Source organism: Centroberyx affinis, unplaced genomic scaffold (genome assembly GCF_046629955.1).
Source record: "Centroberyx affinis isolate AG114_WGS23_722 - 3 ecotype Tasmania unplaced genomic scaffold, CSIRO-AGI_Caff_v1 ptg004114l_1, whole genome shotgun sequence".
NCBI classification, from domain to species: Eukaryota; Metazoa; Chordata; class Actinopteri; order Beryciformes; family Berycidae; genus Centroberyx; species Centroberyx affinis.
The window spans coordinates 48,380-68,780 of record NW_027281890.1 but is presented as its reverse complement, the minus strand read 5'-3'; the positions used below and the strand labels follow the sequence as shown (position 1 = coordinate 68,780).

Here is a 20,401-nt window from a genome sequence, read left to right as displayed (position 1 = left end):
TTTGTCATTAGATACTGAGAGCTCTCTGTGTGTGTGCGCGTGCATGTGTGTGTATGTGTCTATTTTTTCTGCATCTGTGTGCATTTCCCATGTTCCCTCTGTAGCCTGTGGGCAGACAGCTGTGTTGCCATGGTTTTATCAACACATGTTGGGAGTTTAGGATGAGCCGGTGCCCCACACTCCACCCTGCAGCCCCTACTGTGATGCAGTCTACATCCCCTTATTATGCCAAACGGGCCCAGAGGCGACCCGTTTATAACAAGATTCCTGGTCAGGGCTGAGTCTTATCCCGAGCTTTGATGACACAACTTAAATGACACCCAGCTCAAGCCCCGGGCCCGCGTCATATCCGCACAGATCACTCCCACTGCCGTCTGACATCATGTCTGCGGTGGACAGCTCAGAGAGGAAATCCACCCTCTGTGTGCGTGTGTGAGTGTCTGTATAAAGCAAGAGAGATCCCAGAATCAGGAAGAGGTCATGAAGAATCTTGGTCCTTGCTTATAGGTGCTCTAGGAAGTCACACACACACACACACACACACACACACACACACACACACATACATGCATGCACTCGTACACAAAAATCCTGCTTTGGTCTCATGCCACAGATGTGTCTAAGCCAGGCTCCCTAACCTCTCAACCTTCAATTATGACCCACTGACATCCACTGGAAATTTCTATTGCCTCATCAGGAAACTATGGATCACTCAGCACCACTCCTCCTCCTCACATCTGCGTGAGTAAGATACCCACAGTCAAGTGCATCTGTGTGGTGCAGTAGAGTGTGTATATACTCTATTATAACAACATTGACTGGAATCAGCGGATGTTGCAGTCTTTTATTCACCTTTCACCAATCCTTAATACAGCAGGCATTACTCAGAGTGAAAGCCAAACTAATAGTAATTGCCTGTTTGAACTCAGACATCCATATTCATTCTCGTACCTCTTCATCATAGGATATTGGTTTCTCTTTGATGCAAGGTATTCCAATAAAAAGAGATGTTTGAGTGATTATAGGTGGTATGAGAGACTCTACGGTGGTCTAGCATCATCTTGAAATGAAATAGACCTTCTCCCTGCAGTGATACATTCCAGGCCTGGCCACATTAATGGCAAGACAAACATCAATTAGTCAAATATTAACTCATAAATTTGGATGATTAATTTCACAGCACAATCCTTTAAATAAATTATGTCTAATGGCTGCCCTTTGCCGTATTTATACAGGCTTGCTGGACGACGTGCAGCCAGAGAAGTGAATAGCTCACACAGCTGTGTGCAGCGCACCGCAGCATCCCAACCTGAGTTCAGCCCTCAGATAAACTCCACCAGACCCAGACTGCACTAAACTTTGGCTGCAACAGCTTTTACGGCAGTGTTGTCAGTCTAAGTCACATTGAATCTTACTATTTGAACTGCAGTGCTAAACAATGAATTAAACTACTGCGGCACATGTGTGCTTGTGCCTTGTGTGTGTGTGTGTGTGTGTGTGTGTGAGTATTTTAAGTGTGTGATCAAATGAGTATAAGTACGTGTGAGAGAGAGGAGATCATATTAGGCGTGTTTCTCTGATCAAGCTCCTGCAGCTCCTCCCGAGACAATCTTGGACTCCTGAGTGTGTGTGAGTGAGTGCGCAACTGTTGGTGTGTGAGTGTGTAAATGTTGGTGTGTCCCCAGGCCTTTGCTGTGGTCTCCCCATCGTCTCTGGTTCTGCCGTTTTTACTGTGGTCTACTCATATAGTCCCCGTGTTGTTTATTGCGGCTCAGAGCCGAAGTTGGGCTTGATACCTTTGCAGATTCCCCTGCCAGAAAAACTTTTATGATGAAATGTGAGGCAGAAAAAGGGAGGTGAGGACAAACAGAGAAGCTGTTTTCTTTAAGCCTCTGTTTTACTTTGCTAACCAATGTCCAGAATCCACATTTGGCTGTCGTTGCAAGCAACAGAGAGGAAGTCGAGGAGAGAGAAAGAGTGTGTGTGCGTGTGTGTGTGTGCATGTGGATGTGCGCGCTTGTACGTGCGAATGCATATGTATGTGTAAATCTGTTGAATCTGCGCATGTGTGTGTGTGTGTGTGCGTACTTGAGAGTGCATGCTTATGAGTGTGTGACTGTGTTCATTTAAAAAAAAATACAGCATATTGCCAAGAATTAATAGTTTTGCAACCACGGAATCTTGAAAACATATCAAGGCCTTTTTTAAATGATATGGTGTTGAGTGAGGGGCTGGAAGGCTTATGCGGGGGTTTGGGGGAAGATGGGGTGATATAGATGTGTTTTTAATTCATCTATTCAGCGGCACGCCTCAATGCAATCTCCGATGTCCCCCTTGGATTTGGACCGGGCCAGACTGGACAGAAGTGGGCCCCTCTCCCTCCCTCTCTCTCACTCTCCCTCCCTCCCTATCTCTCTCTCTCTCTCTCTCTCTCTCTCTCTCTCTCTCGCTCTGAGCCAATGAAACACTGTAATTACAAAACAGAATGTCCTCTCCAGTGTCCAATTGCATAGGCCAAATGAGTCCCCTGGTTGTCTTGGAGACAGCAGGAGTTCTGCTATGTGTGTTATCTCTCTCGCATAGACCATGAACACACATACACACACACACACACACACACACACACACACACACACACACACACACACACACACACACACAGACACACAAAGTCAGTGTTGGGAAATGTGGGCCAGACCCAAAGAGAACCTGGCTGAGGATTTGAGGGATTTCTCCACACCGAGACATCACTCTGTCTCGCCGCAGGACCCACACCTTCAAATGGCAATAGGAAAACTCCTGTAGAGTTTGAAGCATGGTGGGAGGGATGGAGTGGTGAAAGAGAGGTAGTGGCGATGAGAGAGAGAGAGAGAGAGAGAGAGAGAGAGAGGTGGTGTTAGAAGAGGAGGGGGGAGAAAAAGAGGAAAGTTGGAGAGGAAATAGAAGGAGAAGAGAGAGGTTAATCACCCCTACTTGTTAGCTGTCTATCATCACAGCATGTATGCCAGCTGATAAAGCCATACAGTATTTCCTGTAGCAGGTTTGCTGATGGAGTAGCGGTTTTAAGTAGTGGTGTAGCGGTGTGTCATTGGTCTCAGTATGCTCTATTAACTCCTAAGGCTAGGTGTGGTGGGAGGTCTCCATCTTCTTCTTCTTCTTCTTCTTCTTCTTCTTCTTTTCATCCTGCTTCTTCTTGTCTGCATCCTTCTTTCCCTCTTCCAGCTCCCCCCTCCCTTACTCCTCTCCATCCCTCTTTCTCGTTGCACTCAAACCGCGCCGCTGTCCCCTCTCACACACTTCTCTCCATCCTTCCATCCCGTCACCCATCCATCTCTCTCTCCCCCTGTTTGTGGAGTAGTGTGTCTGGCAGCGGCGAGTGCTTTAAGAGGGTATTAGCAGGGCGTCGGTACACTATCACAGCTTAGTGGGCCAGCGCAGGTGAGACAGCAGGGATTTCCTGTCCGGCCTCCCTGCTACATTCTTTCTAAATTGCTCCTTGCCAGGTGGGGTTGGGGACGGGGGAGTTAATGCTCTCTCTCTCTCACTCTCTCTCCCTCTCTCTCATACACCCACTAGCAAGCACACATGCATGCACACACAATCACATGTAGCAGCACATGGGCATGAGCACACACACACACACACACACACACACACACACACACACACACACAGTCACACACACACACAGTCACACACACACACAAAGGATTAGTGGTGTCACTGGAGTGTGTGTGTGTGCCAGTGGGGAGGACAGAGCGGGTCTCAGTATTAGGGCCTGGTTGTCTGCCAGAGGAGCAATATGAGATAAATACTTCACCATCTTACACCTGGGGGTCCTGGCCTGCTTCTAATGCTACTACTTGAGAGCAGCCCTCTGTGTGTCTGTGGCCTGCATGGAGCACTCTCATTTTACACATGCACAGACACACACACACATACACACACGCACACACACACACACACACACACACAACACACACAGGCACGCAGGACTTGACTCTGGCCCAATGCAGCCATACCTTCCCACACTTACCAGCCACATATACAGTAAAGCGCTCTCAGTATATCCGTTGTATTATTTGCTGTTTCAGTAGCCATTAGTGCCAGTTTTCCTTTTGGTTAACATAGTTTGTTACTCTTTAGTTACTAAATTACCCCCCCTCCCCTCCCTCTGTGGCTCTCGCTAAGTGCCCTGTAAAGTAGTTGAGAGATGAACTGGAGAGTGGAGAGCACAACAGAGTCCGTGCTTAAAGTGTTTTCACACCGTTCCCTCAGAGCCCACCTTACACTCGTTAAAACGACCGTTAACAAGCTCTCTCTTTCTCCTTCTCTCTTTCTATGTGTGTGTGTGTGTGTGTGTGTGTGTGTGTGTCTTGGATACACATGTACACACACACACACACACATGCACACCTTGAAATGAGGGTCACATGGGTTCACTCATTGCGCCATGGCAACAGAAGCTGGTAATGTAATCAGGTGTCGAAGAGCAACAGAGGGAGCACGCTTTCTGTCCATGACAGCCAGCTGAGAGTGTGTGTGTGTGTGTGTGTGTGCGTGTCACTGTAGGCGGTGCAGGAGAACACTGATATATGTCCAATAACAAGTCCTGGAGTGAGCTCAGATATCACTCATCCCATTGAACACAGCCAGAGACGGAGGATTTTAATGTCCGAGTGTGAAGTGTGTGAGCAGCCTGATCTGTGGCAGCGCAGCACCGGCCCAATGATACAGTACTCTCAATAACAAATGATGGGACCGGGCTCCAGGCTTTCTCTCTCTCTCACACACACACACTTTTACTGCATTAGTCTACAGTGGTTCATATAATGGACATTAGGTCAAAGCTGAACTTTTACTACTTCCAAATGTCAACAAGTAAATGTGTTGAGACACGTCAGTTCTAGTACTGAATAATAACATATGGGCCACCTGAGTGGGAATGGGAAAAAAATCACTGTATAAGCCCTGGGTCTATTTCTCATAATCCTTTTGTATATTTCTATATTTCTGTATATTTTGTCTGTCAGTCTGATCTGTTTCCCTCTCCAACTGTCTGACTACTTAGTTTCAGTGTATCTGTATACCTGTCCATCTGTCTGTGTGCGTGTGTGTGTGTGTGTGTGTGTATGTCTTTTTCCCTTTGTGCGCTTGTCTAACCTCCTATCTCCCTGTCTGCTAGTCTGTTTAAGTGTCTGTCTGTGTTGTGCCAAAATTTGTTTCCCCAAAAAATCTGTTTCCCCTCAAAATGTTTTCCCTGGACGTGTGTCTTTGCCTTGACTTCACGCCAGGGAAGAATGTACCAAACTCATTTACATTTTTGTAGAATGTTTTCCTATCGCTGCTTTTAGAAATGGTAAAACAATGTTTTAAAAACATTGAAAGAGAGAATGAAAGTAACCTAACAAAATTAACCTGCCTAGTTTCCTTGTAATGAAATCACGCTTGTTTGCAATCTTATCTCATACCACAAGTGTCCATTGATTCTATGAAGAAGTTGTAAGGCTTTACATTAATTTACTCATTTATTAAGTGCATTTCCCCCATGGTAATTTCCTTGTGCAGTGGCAAAACAACACAGAGGACAAAATTAGGACAAATTGCTGGAGGAAACACACTTTTTAAGGGACACAAATTTTGGCACAGCAGTTTGCCTGTTAAACTCCCTACAGGTATCTGTCTGCCAGTCTGTTTACATGTCTGTCTGTCTGTCTGTCTGTCTGTCTGTCTCACTCTCTCTCTGCCTGTCTGTCCTTACCTCCCTGTCTCGGTCCATTCCAGGTGGATGCTCTGCGGGTGCGTCTGGAGGAGAAGGAGCAGTTCCTAACCAAGAAGACCAAGCAGCTGCAGGACCTGACCGATGAAAAGAGCACACTGACCGGAGAGATCCGAGACATGAAGGACATGCTGGACGTCAAGGAGAGGAAGGTCAACGTCCTGCAGAAGAAGGTACGCCACCCAACAGATTATAGCAGCGTATCTCTACAAGTGTCGCATCCAGTGTAACCATGCCTTTACCGAAGCACATACAAAGCAAATTCCTTGTAAGTTGGTAAAACTTGATGTAATTCAAAATGAAAAATAGATTTTGAATGGATGATTCTTGCACCTAGTAGAGAGGCCACTCCTTTCAGTGGTTCATAAAAGAAGACATTTCTAGATAATTTTATAACCCAGTAAGTTTAATGTTCTTAGCAATATTTTGTTGCTCAGAGATTTGTAGTTCAATTCACTTAATTTCTCTTCACTTCGATTTATTTCACTTCACTTCAGTTTAATTCAGTTCAATTGAAGACTTTATTGTTCGTAAGCTTGGAGAGGGTTTACAATAAAAAAAAAAAAAATCAGATATCTGCACTTCTTTGTTTCCCTACTTCTTAAAAAAACAATAAAAAAAATATAGCTTAAAAAAAATAAAACTTAAGACATTACACTTAGTTATCGCAACCTTAGTGGTGTGAGGAGACACATTACCCACAGGATTTGAACACACAATCTTTTGCATTGCAGACCAATTCATTAACCATTAGGCTACTGAGTCCTTACCAAAACAATAGGGTTCCAGCACCTGCAGTGCTTGGACCCCTAAAAAAAATCAAAAACACAATAACAACACAACAAAATGCCTCACTATACTCTGTACAGTACGACAAAGATCAGTTGAAAAGACCAGACGGGGAGTCAGAAACTATAGTGCAAAATTCAATAAAAGGTTATTCATTAATGCAAAATACAACATTTTCAAACAAGTCTTAAGTCTTCCTGGTAAGTTTGATGACAGCTACCAGTGTGCAGTGTGTGTAGTTTGTGTAAATTATTATAAATGAGACATAATGGCAGAGCGTTCACAAAGAAGTTAATAGAAGAAGTAGGGAAACAAAGAAGTGCAGATATCTGATTGGCTGTTGACTGCGAAAAGTTCAGCTGTGACCAGCCTTTCTCGGCCAGCAAGCTTGACGACTGTCAACACATCGGCTGAATTTCCCCGCTTGATCAGCTCTATAGGAAATGAATCGACTTCTGGTGAGTTTTTGATCATTTTGCTCGCCGTGTGAACGCACGGTGAGAGTGTTTGTCACATGAGTCATTGAGCGAGTGGCTTAGTGTGATCTATCTCTCACAATCGATCGAAACTCTCTGTTTCATGGTGAACCCAGATATAACATGTCTACGTTTTACAAGATGAGACGCGCTAGTAGAAGCACCATGTTATTTCTGGACCCTGAACCATGCACAATTCCTTAGATACACAAACACACACACACACACATTTACACTTACACACACACACGGCATGTTTCAGAGGTCTTAATGACTTTTATAAGGTTAGCTGCTCAGACAGAACCTGCGGCCACCTGTGGTGTGCGTGTTGGCAATGCCTCTGCAGACCAATTACAGACACATAAAGGTCCCCTCTCAACTTCCTCCTCTCCACTCGTGTCCTCAAATTAGATCTCCCTCTCTCCCCTCCCTCACTCCCCCTTGCTGAGTTTAATGAAAAGGGCTTCCAGGTCAAATACAGTGCCATCAATTTGTACGTGCGCGTGTGTGTGTGTGTGTGTGTGCGTGCGTGCATGCTTGTATGTGTGCATGAATATGCGTACATGAATTATTGTGTTTCTGTGTGATAAATGCCTTTAAGTGTTTGTGTGTATGTGTGTGTGTGTGTGTGTGTGTGTGTGTGTGTGTGATGCTTAAAGATGACCTTTAGGTGCTCAATGTGAACCCCATCCTGTATCCTTTGGGTCCCACCTATAGCTCCATGCTGGATGCCCTTAATGAGCTTGTTTGTAGCAGATGAGGGTGGGTGCTGAGTGTCCCCTCTAAAGTCTCTCAATCTAGTATAAGCTGATGGCATTAGCTGATGATTATACCGCTTATACCATCTGATTATCGAGGCTGTATTTCAAACTGTCTGTCCATTCAGCACAGACACACCGTGACTCGAAGGAGCACATATGCGCAGTGCTCCGTTATAGGTGCAATGAATTATGGTCCTTGCGGTTCACACTTGGTGCTTGGGCTGTTCATTTGCCTGGATGGAAAACTCTCATTGTGTGGGTGTAATCTTTTCATAATGGTATTTAATTGTATCTTAAACATTCATAATATTCAGAAGGTTGTGGAAACATGACATTCAGTCCAAAACATTCTCATATTTTGCTGTTTTAATCTTTTAACGGGGGCGTGTTTTTTGTAAACTGTTGGCAATACAACAACACAGAGGGCAAAATGAGGACAAACTGCTAGAGGAGGCCTGCTAGAGGAGGCCCTCTTTGCTGGCCTCCCTCATATTCCTTATTCCTGCCTGTTCTTTAATGTAGGCCTTCCTCATCATGGCCATCTCTGCCATTTGTATCTGGAAGGACTCCCTTTCCATACAGATCTTTTCAGATTCAATTTTAAAGGCCTTCCTCCTCATGTGTTGAGCTACTGTTTCTTTTTGGAAGGTCTCTGTCTTTTGCCATGTTGTCCCTTTCCAACTGGAAGGCCTTCCTCATCACGATCATTTTATCAACCTCTCTTTGAAGGGCCTCTCTTTCTCTGATAACTCTTTGCTTTCCAGCTCCAGCTCCTTCCTCAGCTTGTTGACATGTTCCTCATGCAAAAGAGCTGTTGTTTTCTCCAGTACTTCCTCTACAGAGTGTTTGTCTCTTTCGGCCTTCATCTTGTCCTCCAGATATTCCCTCTGCAGAGCGAGATCCTCTGGCTCCCGTGCCAGGACCTTTTCTTCTCTGCTGATCTGGATCCGGTGCAGAGACTGGCTCTCTTTCTCCCTGGTAATCTTGAGATGGAGTTGATGGTGTTCATTTTCTAGAAAAAAAAAAGAAATATTTTTGATGAATATCTGTTTCATCTTATTCATGGAACTCCTATGCCATAAAGTGACACCTCAGCTAGCCACATCTTCTCTCTGTCTGTCTAGCCTCTCCCTCTTCTCTACCTCTTTATTCTTCTGGAGCCATTCCTCCTGGGAGAGGAGATCGTCAGCATTGTTGGCCAGAGTGATCTTGTCTCTCTCAAGCTGCTAGACTTTTTGCTCCAGTCTCTCCATCTCTTTGTCCAGTGCCTTCATTTGCAGAAGCACAGACAGTACTTCTGCCTTCCTCTGGAAGCACAAAAACACAGTTACATTAAAGCCATAGATCTTGATAACTATTGATACACATTGGGATACAATTTTAAGAATGGAGAAGGTCTTTGATGGATTTAATATAGTTTAAAAGTTTGAGAAGAAATGCAATGATTTTGTTATTTTGCCATTCTCAAACCTGCAGGTTAGGTTTCAGGAATATGTGACCTAGCCACAAGTCACAGTCAACAAGTGCTATACTTTAGAGAATCAATAATCACATTTCTTCGTATCACATTTAGTTATCACATAAGGTCTCCAGTGAGCTTAAGGTCAGGGTTAAGGTAAGGTAAGAGTTATAGTTAAATTATGACATTGTCCTGGTTTTGGTACCTGGTCCCTTTACTCTTTGGTGTGGTAATTAGAATTTTAAAAATTCTACATTATTCAGGCACACCACAATAAGGCATCAATATTATAGTAAAGTACATTATCCCAGCACACAATGTCTGTTTTTAAATCAACATCATGACCATGATTCTTTAATGTCTTAACCTGAAATGAGTGGAAGAAGAGTATAGTAGAATATAGAAGCAGGCCAGTTAGGATACTTTGCACTGTGAACCAACAGGTGTTCCACTCCATTAGCCACTCTGTATACGCTGACCACCTCCCTCTGATCGGTTTTCCAAACTTCCTATTTCCCAGCAGTCCTAGGGGGCTATAACTTACAGTGCTGTATCCCAGGGGGAAGGCAGGAGTAGAGCTAGGAGTCAGAGCTAGTTTCCTCCCCAGCTTCATACTCTATAAGTCACTGCTGGTCTATAGTGAAGGACACGGGTCGGCCCTGTGTGTTTGAAGTCTTCCCAAGGCAGGATGAAATTTTCCCCAGGCACTGATCTAAATGTCACGGGTGTATTTCCTAACTAAAGGGTGACTGCACGTTTTTCAGCAATGAAGCTGATCCTAGATCCAGCAAATCAAAGACGTGTCAAGGCTGAGTTGAATGTAGAGCTCAATTTACTTACCTTAATAAGGTCCATGATTTTACAATGTTTGGGACAACATAATCTTTTCCGTCAAGTGGAGCTGGGCAATAAGTGCATTCCAAACTGAAAATTACATTTTCATTCATCATTCCAACTCTTTTTGAATGCTGGAATATTCAGCCTAAATCTAAGCATTCCTACCATCCTGTTTGGCCATGTGTACCTGTTTTTGCATTGTTATAGCAGCCAATGAGAAGCTGAGACACCCTCCCTCCACTCACTTCATAATAACCAAACAAATGTGGTATAACTTTGAGAGGGAAAATGCATCCCCTTGAAAGCAATAAAAGTGTAAATTTGGGGGAGTGTCTAAAATTGCAATCTAAGTCCATCATCTAAAATATGTCCTACTGTAATTTGGACTCTATGATCACTGAAACTAGATTAAATATATTATTGGTGTCCAGTTAATGGCGAGACAAGGTCATCCCCTTTCATGAAACCAGTCGGATGCAGGTTGGTGCTACTAGCTGCTGCACTTCTTCATCAAGCCACAGAAGTCGCTGTAGGTTGAATTGGGAATGTGGAATAACGGCTCACTGACTGTCAGATATCAGGTTATCAGTGCAGCACCGTTGTGTGTCTGCGTGTGATTTGGTGGAGGTGTTCTTGTCATATTGCTGCATAGTTTTATATTGATTATTCTTGACATTGACAAAACTACTTTCTGATCAGATGTGCACTGTCTGCCTGTCCGTGTTTGTCTGTGTGTGTGTGTGTGTGTGTGTGTGTGTGTGTGTGTGTGAGAGAAGAGAGATGTGTCAGTGTGTGCTTGTGTGTGTGTTGACTATTGACTCAGCTGGTGGGGGCATGCAATGACAATGATGATATTTATTGATACACACGCCAACCTAAGACTTAATTTAGATATGCAGCAGTCACATAGTACAAGACCTATTTGTTTAATGCATTTGTAGTCTGTGTTTATTTTTAGTGTGTATCACATTGCATATTTTATTCTCAGCGTCTCCATTTAGTGTGTATCACATTGCATATTTTATTCTCAGCGTCTCCATTACAAACAGCTGAACAGAGTGGTTTCAAAAACATGAGAGTTGTTAATAAGAGATGTAATGTGCCATCAATAGGTTGGCGTGCTTTGCCAAAGCTGTACAGTAAATACTGCAATGAAATTGTTGCTGAGCTTAAATGCATCCAGCACTTCACTACAACCACAGATATGTGGTCGAGCTGCACCATGGAGCCTTATATGAGTTTGACCCTTCACTTCATTGATGCCATCTGGAATTTGCACACCAGATGCTTTCAAACCACTTATTTTCCAGAAGACCACACAGGGGAAGGATTGCACAGGGACCAGGGATGCACTCACCTGCTTCCCTCACACAAGGACAGACAATGGTGCAAACATTGAGGAAGCCACTGGCCTCAATGGATGGACATAACATCATTGTTTTGTTCTTAGACGACACCAGGGGCCTGTCTCAGAAAACATAACAGTGAAAAGTAACGTTGTTTCTGCTACCAAGGGTAGAGAGGATTACTGGAGGAACTGCCCCGTCATTAGCACAAAGTGGGCATATTTTCCATTGATAAAATAGTTTGTGGACACACTGAGGCTGTAAAAAGATTTTCTATTCATAAAGTTGGTGTAATTCTCTTCAGGGCTGCGGTAATAGAATATGAATGCAATAGGCTGCAATGAACCAAACACTGTCGGGAATCCCCCCAAAAATTCAGCGCAATTAATATGCAACAGTAAAGTTCATTCATTGATAATATGGTCAATTAAATACCCTACCTGCTATATCTCTGATATAATAAATTATCACAGAAAGCAAAGTGATTTGACAAACACGTCGCCCTGCGAACCCTTCTTACTGTCTGGTAATTCAATAGTAGCCTAACTGTTCTCTTTATTACTTGTAATTTTCAAGATCCAAATGGTAACTCCAGATTCCAGAGACCTGATTGGTGAGGAGGCGGGCCTGTTATACGTTTTACCCTAACCCCAGTTAAAAGTGAGCCACCTTCGTGAGACCGAAAAACAAGGGTTAAACCCAAAGTTGGCTCGCTAACCCACTAATCTCACTTTGTCAGGCCCCTGGCAATAGGTATGTGAAATGTTTTCTTGAAATATAACCTTGAGTATCTGATTCTCATAGCGATCATAGTGAAGTGACAGTAATTCAAATTAATATTATAGTTACCACCATGACCCATAACCTATTGCTAATTGCATGGAAACAAAACAAAAAAAAAAGTTATCTTAAATCTAAATGTGTCTTTGTGACCTATTGTCAAAGAATGCAATAAAGTATTCCTGTCTGGAAAAAGTGACTGGTCTGTGTAAAACGATAGCAGCCACATTCTCATACAACTGGAAGAAAAAGCAGAAACCGGCCCAAGTACAGAGGGAGCTCAATCTGCCAGAGCAGCAACTGAAGACAGCTTATGTGACAAGATAGGGATCAAGGGACCTCATGGTCGCAAGAGTTGTGGAGCAGCAAAGGGCCATTACACTGGTACTTTCCACGGATAAGAAGACAAGGTATTTGATCTCTATTTGACAGCACATTGATGTGATAGAATCTATCAAGACGCCCCTCCATCTCCTCACGGTCTACACAGAGTATATCCTCTGTAAAGCCTGTCATATTTGTTCTGAAGTCATGGATCCAAGTCATGGCCGAGACACATAACACAACCAGTCTATCAAGAAAAGCGCTTTGACATACCTGGAAGAGAAGTATGCAGACCCAAACTTTATGAACCTCAGTTTTAAGTTCCTGTAAAACTTCCTGTAATACAAACAAGAAGACAAAATCTTTACAATCAAAGGCAGTGTGTGGAGTGAAGGAAGATATGTTTGTGACATCCAAGGCCCAGGAAGATCACTCTGAGGTCAAAGGTAAATAGCCCAATATATTAAATTATAATATTTTTGTTGCATTTGCATGATTTGTTATATTTAATCATAGATCAAAAAAGATCATAATGATTTCATCTTCCAGTGGACATTGTTTTATAACTTGTGCTTGCTTGTTGTTTATCATACAACAGGACCCTGAGAAACAAGCAACACGCGACACGGTTAAATTACCTAATTCCACTAACGTTACTTAAATACCACAAGGTTAACGTTAAAGGCACCTACTCTTAAAGTCTGTATGGCAGCAAAGACGAGTTACTGTCTGCAAATCCCCGTTACTGACTGTGGAATGTTAAGTTTCACATTTGTTTTCACACTGGGAGACACTGTGGATTGAGTTCAGTGCTGCTGGTCTGCTGTCTGTACATCTCCAAATTATGACATGATGCGACATCAGGCGCATTAGAGATCGGTTTAGATCCATTTCTTTACAATGAGCAACTTGTACCTCTGTATGGGAAACGCTGCATCTCACAGTCAAAGACGCCTTCTAGACGCCATCTGATGAAGCGCATCATCTCACTAAGCGTTACCTGACTGACTGACTGACTGTCTGACTGACTGACAGACCTGAATTTGCCTTGTGATCCCCTCGGCTGTGCCGTGGGAAATAACAAGAAAACATTATTTGGGAAAAAATGCAACAAACCTTGGGTGGGGCAATTCAAAGAGGGATCCCCCACCCGGATGGTTGATCATGCAATAGGTGTCGGGACAAAACAATAAAATAGGCAATAACATGGACAATGACAATGAGAAAAGAAAGAAAATAAGACAAAGAGAAACATGAAGAGGCCGAAAGATGGGACTTCTGCCATCTAAGGCCAGCTCCCACATCCACTGTCTGGTAAAATCACTGCGTGCGACAGGAGCCTGAAAGAGAGGAACGACAGACAGCCACACACAGCTGTACTAAGCACGACCCACACACTCGAAAGCAGACATATTCAGCCACTTACACACTCATACAGACAGCAGACAGGCAGTGAGTGTAATGATGCAAACGCACCCGGAGGCAGCCCGAGACTGGGTTCCCAACTGCCAGTTCCAATATTAATGCTGTCTAAAGATAAGAGACAGAGTCGGTCCTGAACTAGACAGGGCTACAGTTGGTCGTATGACAGTGAGAATAGACAGTTTTTGGATTTGACAATTGTGTTATAGGTCTTAATGTTAGGATTGAACGGCTTGAAATCCCTGATGTAAATAAAGTTATGTAAACAAATATGTATTTTGTGGTAATTTTGTCAACAGTAAAGCACCAACATTTTTTGTTTTTGACCAAAATATTGTCACAATTGAGTTATTTGACCAAAAATGTTGCGACATTTGTTGGTTCCAATATCAACCACGTCAACCAGTATGTTTTGTTCAGATCTACATGTCCTAATGAGTGTGTTTGTAGCATATGAGAGCGGGTGCTGAGTGTCCCCTCTGCTTAGTCCAGTAGTGCAAGGCTCTCTCACCGGTCTTGAGGTCCCTGCTGACCACATATCCGTAACATGATGATTGTGCATTGTGTGCACTGTCCGGCTGCTGAACCTGAGGGTGTTTGATGAATGAAATCAGATCAGTTCTGATTCAATACAAATACTTTGCATTGAATATTTTGGGCACAGTTGCCCCACTTGTCTTTTCACCTCCAGACAGTGGTTTGTCAATAGACGTTCACTCAAGCGGCCTGGTTTTCATTCGCCACTGTGCTTGTATGTGATTTTTGATTCTGTTTCTGTGTATGGTTGCCATGTTTACTTCTCTTTACACAAGCCACAGATGCCTTGTTCATCCCTGCAGGGCCCCACTCAGATGGGACTGGATGATTTTGCCGATGTGTTGACAACATTGCTGGTCATGCCTTTAATGATGGGTTTCTCTGTGGCCAGTGGCATTATTCGTGCCTAGCTTGTTTCTTTCTCCTTATCTGTGTTTGTGATTTCCTTCTCCATCTTGATCATGTTTATCTCTTTGAGGAAGGCCTCCTTAATCTTCTGCTGATCTTCTGGATCCCTGCCTTCCTCTTCATGGCCCTTAATGAGCCTGTTTGTAGCAGATGAGAGTGGGTGCTGAGTGTCCCTTCTGCTTACTGACAATTCATTATTGTCTCTGTTGTTTTTAAATAATGGACAATGTCAGGATGGATCTTATATATGGAAAACTGCAATTGTGTGAGTGTAATAATTTCATAATGGTATTTCACTATATCTTAAACATTCATTGCAATCAGAACGGCATGGAAACATGACAGAAATATAGCTGTAATAATCAAGCAGCATATTATATTTGCACCTTTCTTTCTTTTATGTTTTATGTTCAAGGAATTTTCAATCTTCTCCTTCTTCTCCTTCTCCTTTATCATGTGTATATGTGCACAATTATATCTTTTCTGCATCATAGTTGTTACTATTAATGTCTTAGATGTGTGTTTTTAATGCTTTGCTCATCTTGTGCAAAGAAATTATGGTATTCGTTCATTTCCTGGGGACAAACTTCCAATAAATGACATATCGCCGAGATATTTGAAAATAATAAACTAAACTTGTTTTAGTTAATAATATACTGGGATAGAAGACACACTTGACAGATGTATGTTCATTAGAATTAAAAACATCTACATTGTTCAGGCATTCTGAACCACAATTACACATCCATATTATATATAAGTACATTAGCCCAGCACAGAGCAAAAGTCTCATTTTAAATCAACATATTGACCTTGTTTCTTTAATGTCTTAACCTGAAATAAGTGGAAGAAGAGTATAGTAGAATATAGAAGCAGGCCCGTTAGGATACTTTGCACTGTGAACCAACAGGTGTTCCACTCCATTAGCCACACTGTATACGCTGACCACCTCCCTCTGATCGGTTTTCCAAACTTCCTATTTCCCAGCAGTCCTAGGGGGCTATAACTTACAGTGCTGTATCCCAGGGGGGAGGCAGGAGTAGAGCTAGGAGTCAGAGCTAGTTTCCTCCCCGGCTTCATACTCTATAAGTCACTGCTGGTCTATAGTGAAGGACACGGGTCGGCCCTGTGTGTTTGAAGTCTTCCCAAGGCAGGATGAAGTTTTCCCCAGACACTGATCTAACTGTCAAGGGTGTATTTCCTAACTAAAGGGTGATTGCTTCTTTTTTGGCAATGACACTCATTCAAGATCCAGAAAATCAAAGAAACGTGCTGAGGGTGAGTTGAAGGTAGAGCTCAACTGAGTGGCTTAAATCAGTTCCATGATGATGTGATTGGCACCTCATAACCTAAGCTGTTAACGAGTATTTTTTTTTATTTTTATGACACCACAGGATGGAGTGTACAGTAGATCATTAGAAAGCAGATTGATTAGCAGACTCGGCAGGCCTCTCTTCCTCATAAAGGTATCAGCTCAACATGTCCTAAGATGAATCAGCCACACACAGTTCATAGGGCTATTAATCACTTGTATGTGTTCCCCCACTGAGAAAGAGTAAATATCTAAACCAGACACACACACACACATACTGCCGCCGGCGGACATGTGTCATCCTCCTGGTCGGCTCTGGGGTTAAGATGATGCATCTCTGTGCGTACTGCATGCGCTCTCTCTTCACTGGAAACAAGTCCAATCCCCCACCACCCAGGGTGTGTGTTAGTGATGATGACGCGGGCTGATGACAGGTCAGCTGATGTGTGATAATGTGTTTAGTTTTTGCATGTGTTTTTTTCCCTAGTCAAAAAGAATTGAGATCTGGAGATCAAAGAGCAAAAACAGTCTTTTGAATCTTGATGTGGTTGTAATATAAATTGGAACAGAAGAAGTAAAAAAAAAAAGGAAAGTATTACCGATATAAATAACAACAGGCAGTTTGTTTGTTGTATTTAACTCTTCAGTTACTGAAGTTATACTCCAATTATGCAACCTTTGCTTCGTTCATGTTGGAGTTCATTTTGTTTGAAAGGTGAATACTAATATTATTATTTGGAATCTGTGGAGGGTTACTGTGTTTAGTTCGGATTTTTGAGTGCATCGATTTTTGCTCGGATTGTGTTGGATTTTTTTTCTTGTACTGATTTTTTTTTATTGTATATGTTTTGCATTATTGTTGAGTTGTGTTGTCTTTGGTTGCTTTTAACTGTGTTGTATGTATGCCAGCTAATATAGATAAGATAACATTACTCTCCAAAGTGACTGAACAGCCTGACTGAAGACACTTTGACTAGTCTTTGTCAGTGGATTTAATAGATTGTTCAACACATTCAAAGTGCAGATCGAGGGACAACTTACTTCATATAGATACAAAATGAGAACACAGATACAAACACATTTTCATCTGTTAGCCTGCTTTCACTTTGCAGTTCTTTTCAGGTCTTTTGCCCCCATCCAAGTTTGAAGTGTGGTACCTTTGATTGGTAAAGTGCCCTTCTTTAGTTTAATGCTGCAATCACTCTTTAATGTGTGATACTTTACATACTGGAGAAATGGCTCCCAGACTCTTGGTCAGATGAGGAAGAGAGAGAGAAAGAGAGAGACACAGACAGACTGACAGTACTCTCCAGTGCAATGACCCTTTCGACTTTTTGAAATTATTATGGTGTATCACTGCGGAGATTCTGCATTATATAGTAGTGCGATAGCTCTGTCAAGTCATTGGTGCCATATTTTTAGTCTCAGGGAGTACAGTATGAGAGTTGTTATCTTTTGCTTTGGGCTTCTCTCTATGGACAGTCACCATGGCTTATAGCACTAGACCATGATGTCATTGCTGTAGTTTGAGTCCTAGATTGATCCTAATAGTTAGAGGCTGCATTTAGGGAAAAAAAAAAAGAAGAACTTGTTTAAGTTTAAAAAATGCATATGCTGGGCATGTGCAGGCATTTTTGGTCTTACGTATCACAACACAGAACAGTGGGAGCTCTGTTCGAGCCCTTGGTCTACACAACCATGACCAATGCATAATGATGCATTTATTTATTTATTTGTTCGTTTTCGTTTCTTTTTTCGGGGGGGGGGGGGGGGGTTTAGGGGTGGGGGAGGGGTACACATGCAGAGCCGGTTGTGGTGTGGTTTTGGCATACATGTGTTATTCATGTTCAAACATTGTGGTCTTCTCAATCCATATTCATGCTTTTAAAAAGCCTGGCCTGTGTGCATGGAAGTATAGTATCCCCTATCACGTTCCCTCCCTATAGCAACCACAGACAGGGAGATTCGGTTACGTCTGCTTGGGCTGCGTTGGGCGTTTGTGTGTATGTTCGAGTGTGCGTGTGTTCGTATGTGGTGTGTGTCTATAGGATGTTGCCCTATACACAGGGGTCTCTGTTAGTTATGATAGTGTCTAGCAGGTCTCCCACAGACTCTCTCAGGGGAGCCCAGCTCTGTTTCAACGCACCCTCTTGCTAGACTCTCGCCTGCCTACTCTGTCAGCGCTTGCTCTGGCCTGGTGTCATCGCTGGCTCTGGTCTGGTGTCATCATACGGCTCGGGCTTTGATAGTGAAGAAAAGTAGAGAGAGACAGAGATAGAGATAAATAGAGATGTTCCCTGTCCCTGGCCTTCTCCGTTTCCTCTCCCCCACTTCTCTCTCTCTCTCTCCCTGTGGAGCGATTCTTCTTCCCTCTGTCCATTCTTCACTATTTTATGTGCTTTCACCTTCATGGTAATTCACTGCTTTTTCATGCCCCTCGCTGAATAATCGGGCATATGTCGTCACATGGCTGTCTGTTGCTTGCGGTGACTTTCCTGTGCAGGATTTTAGCAGTCAAAAGAGTATTGATTTGAGCAAACTACCTATGCAGGCCTTCCTTCACCCTGTTTTCTCAGAACGGCCTCCGACACTCCGTTCTCTGCTTTCTTTCTCTCCTTCCCCATGTTTTACACCGCTCCAGTACAACACTGGCACTGTTGAGTGTGATGCATATGGATGGCAAGGGGAAGTGTCGCATGTTGATAGAAAGGAAAATATTAGTCCAGCATTGACACTGTGTGTGTGTGTGTGTGCGTGTGTGCGTGTGTGTGTGTGTGTGTGTGTGTGTGTGTGTGTGTGTGTGTGTCCATGCATATGCACATGAACATATGTGTTGCATAGTGCTTTTCGAGTATGTGTGTAGAAGTGTATATCTGAGACAGACAATGACCTCTCTCTCCAATTTTAAACTTCTTCTGCAACAATCTTATTGGGAGCCTTCTCACTACAAAGGTTTTTTTTTTTCCAATGCCATTGCTTAAATATCACATACTATTCCTACTTACACGTTAACCCAAATATGATATTATGTTGCATCAGTTGGTGAAAGATTATTCATCTTGAAATGGCCACATTGCATTAGCTTCTTAAATGTTGAGTTTTTGTACCAGCTATCAAAAGGAACAGCTGATTACTCTCCTCATGAGGAAGTTCGGCTAACAGTAAACGATAGACAGACAGACCTTAGTAGTGCAGTCTAGGGCCCGGTGTAGGTATAGTGTTCTAGGTGAGTGATTGTGTGTGACTTCACCATGCCTCAAAGATCCTCATCGATCAACTCTGTGTGTGCGTGCGTGTGTGTGCGAGTGTGTGTGATCTTGATAGATGTGTGATGAGGCCACCAATGCCTTTCATCCTAATGGATTCCACCTGACCAATCACAGTGCAGAGATATGGGTACAGATAAGTGTGTGGAGCTGGGCCGGGGGGGGGGGGGGGGGGGGGGGGGGTTCCGGTAAACAGCCTGTGATAGGCCCCTTGCAGCCCCCTCTGCTCCTATCAGCAATCAGCCAGAGTTAATGGCGAGCGCCTGAGGCTGGCTGATTGGAGCCAGGCTACACATCAGTCAAGACAAACCCAGCATTGCGCCATAGCTCAGGCTACAATCTTCCGCCTGACCACAATACATGTGCCTCAGTTCGACAATCAGATGGTGTGCGATGACATTACGACTCAACGATAAATTCATCCGGACCGTAGCCTGATGATGGCACAAGCCGTGACTCAGCTTGACCTGTTTCGCGTCGACAGCTGAGGGTCCAGCGTTAGTCTCTCATACTTGACTGTGGCCTCTGAGATCTGAGCCAGGCGCTCCAGTTTCTCTCTCTAACCCTCTCACATGAAAGTGGGTCAGGGTTTGACCCATAGTCCCTCTGTTGAACCATATGACTGTATGCCGGGTCACGGTTTGACCTGTCTGACCCTATCACTGTAAAGCGGGCCAGGGTCAGAAGCTAGAGAACAGAGAGAGCTAGATGCACAGCTGCTGTGGTCCCAGCCGGGTGGCCCCATTTGTTTTCTTTCTTTCTTTCTTTCTTTCTTTCTTTCTTTCTTTCTTTCTTTCTTTCTTTCTTTCTTTCTTTCTTTCTTTCTTTCTTTCTTTCTTTCTTTCTTTCTTTCCTTTCTTTTCTTTCTTTTCTTTCTTACTTTCCTCCACCAGATCAAAGCGCTG

The 20,401-nt window shown here is 43.3% G+C and overlaps 1 protein-coding gene across 1 annotated transcript in view; it reads left to right on the top strand.

Annotated features, from left to right (window-relative positions):
- LOC139663774 (ERC protein 2-like) overlaps nt 1–20,401 on the top strand; it is an 82,235-nt gene that overhangs the window by 29,318 nt on the left and 32,516 nt on the right. Inside the window, exon 7 of the mRNA XM_071542516.1 lies at nt 5,785–5,952. Within this exon, the coding sequence (XP_071398617.1) occupies nt 5,785–5,952 (168 nt within the window). The remainder of the gene's footprint in view (nt 1–5,784; nt 5,953–20,401) is intronic.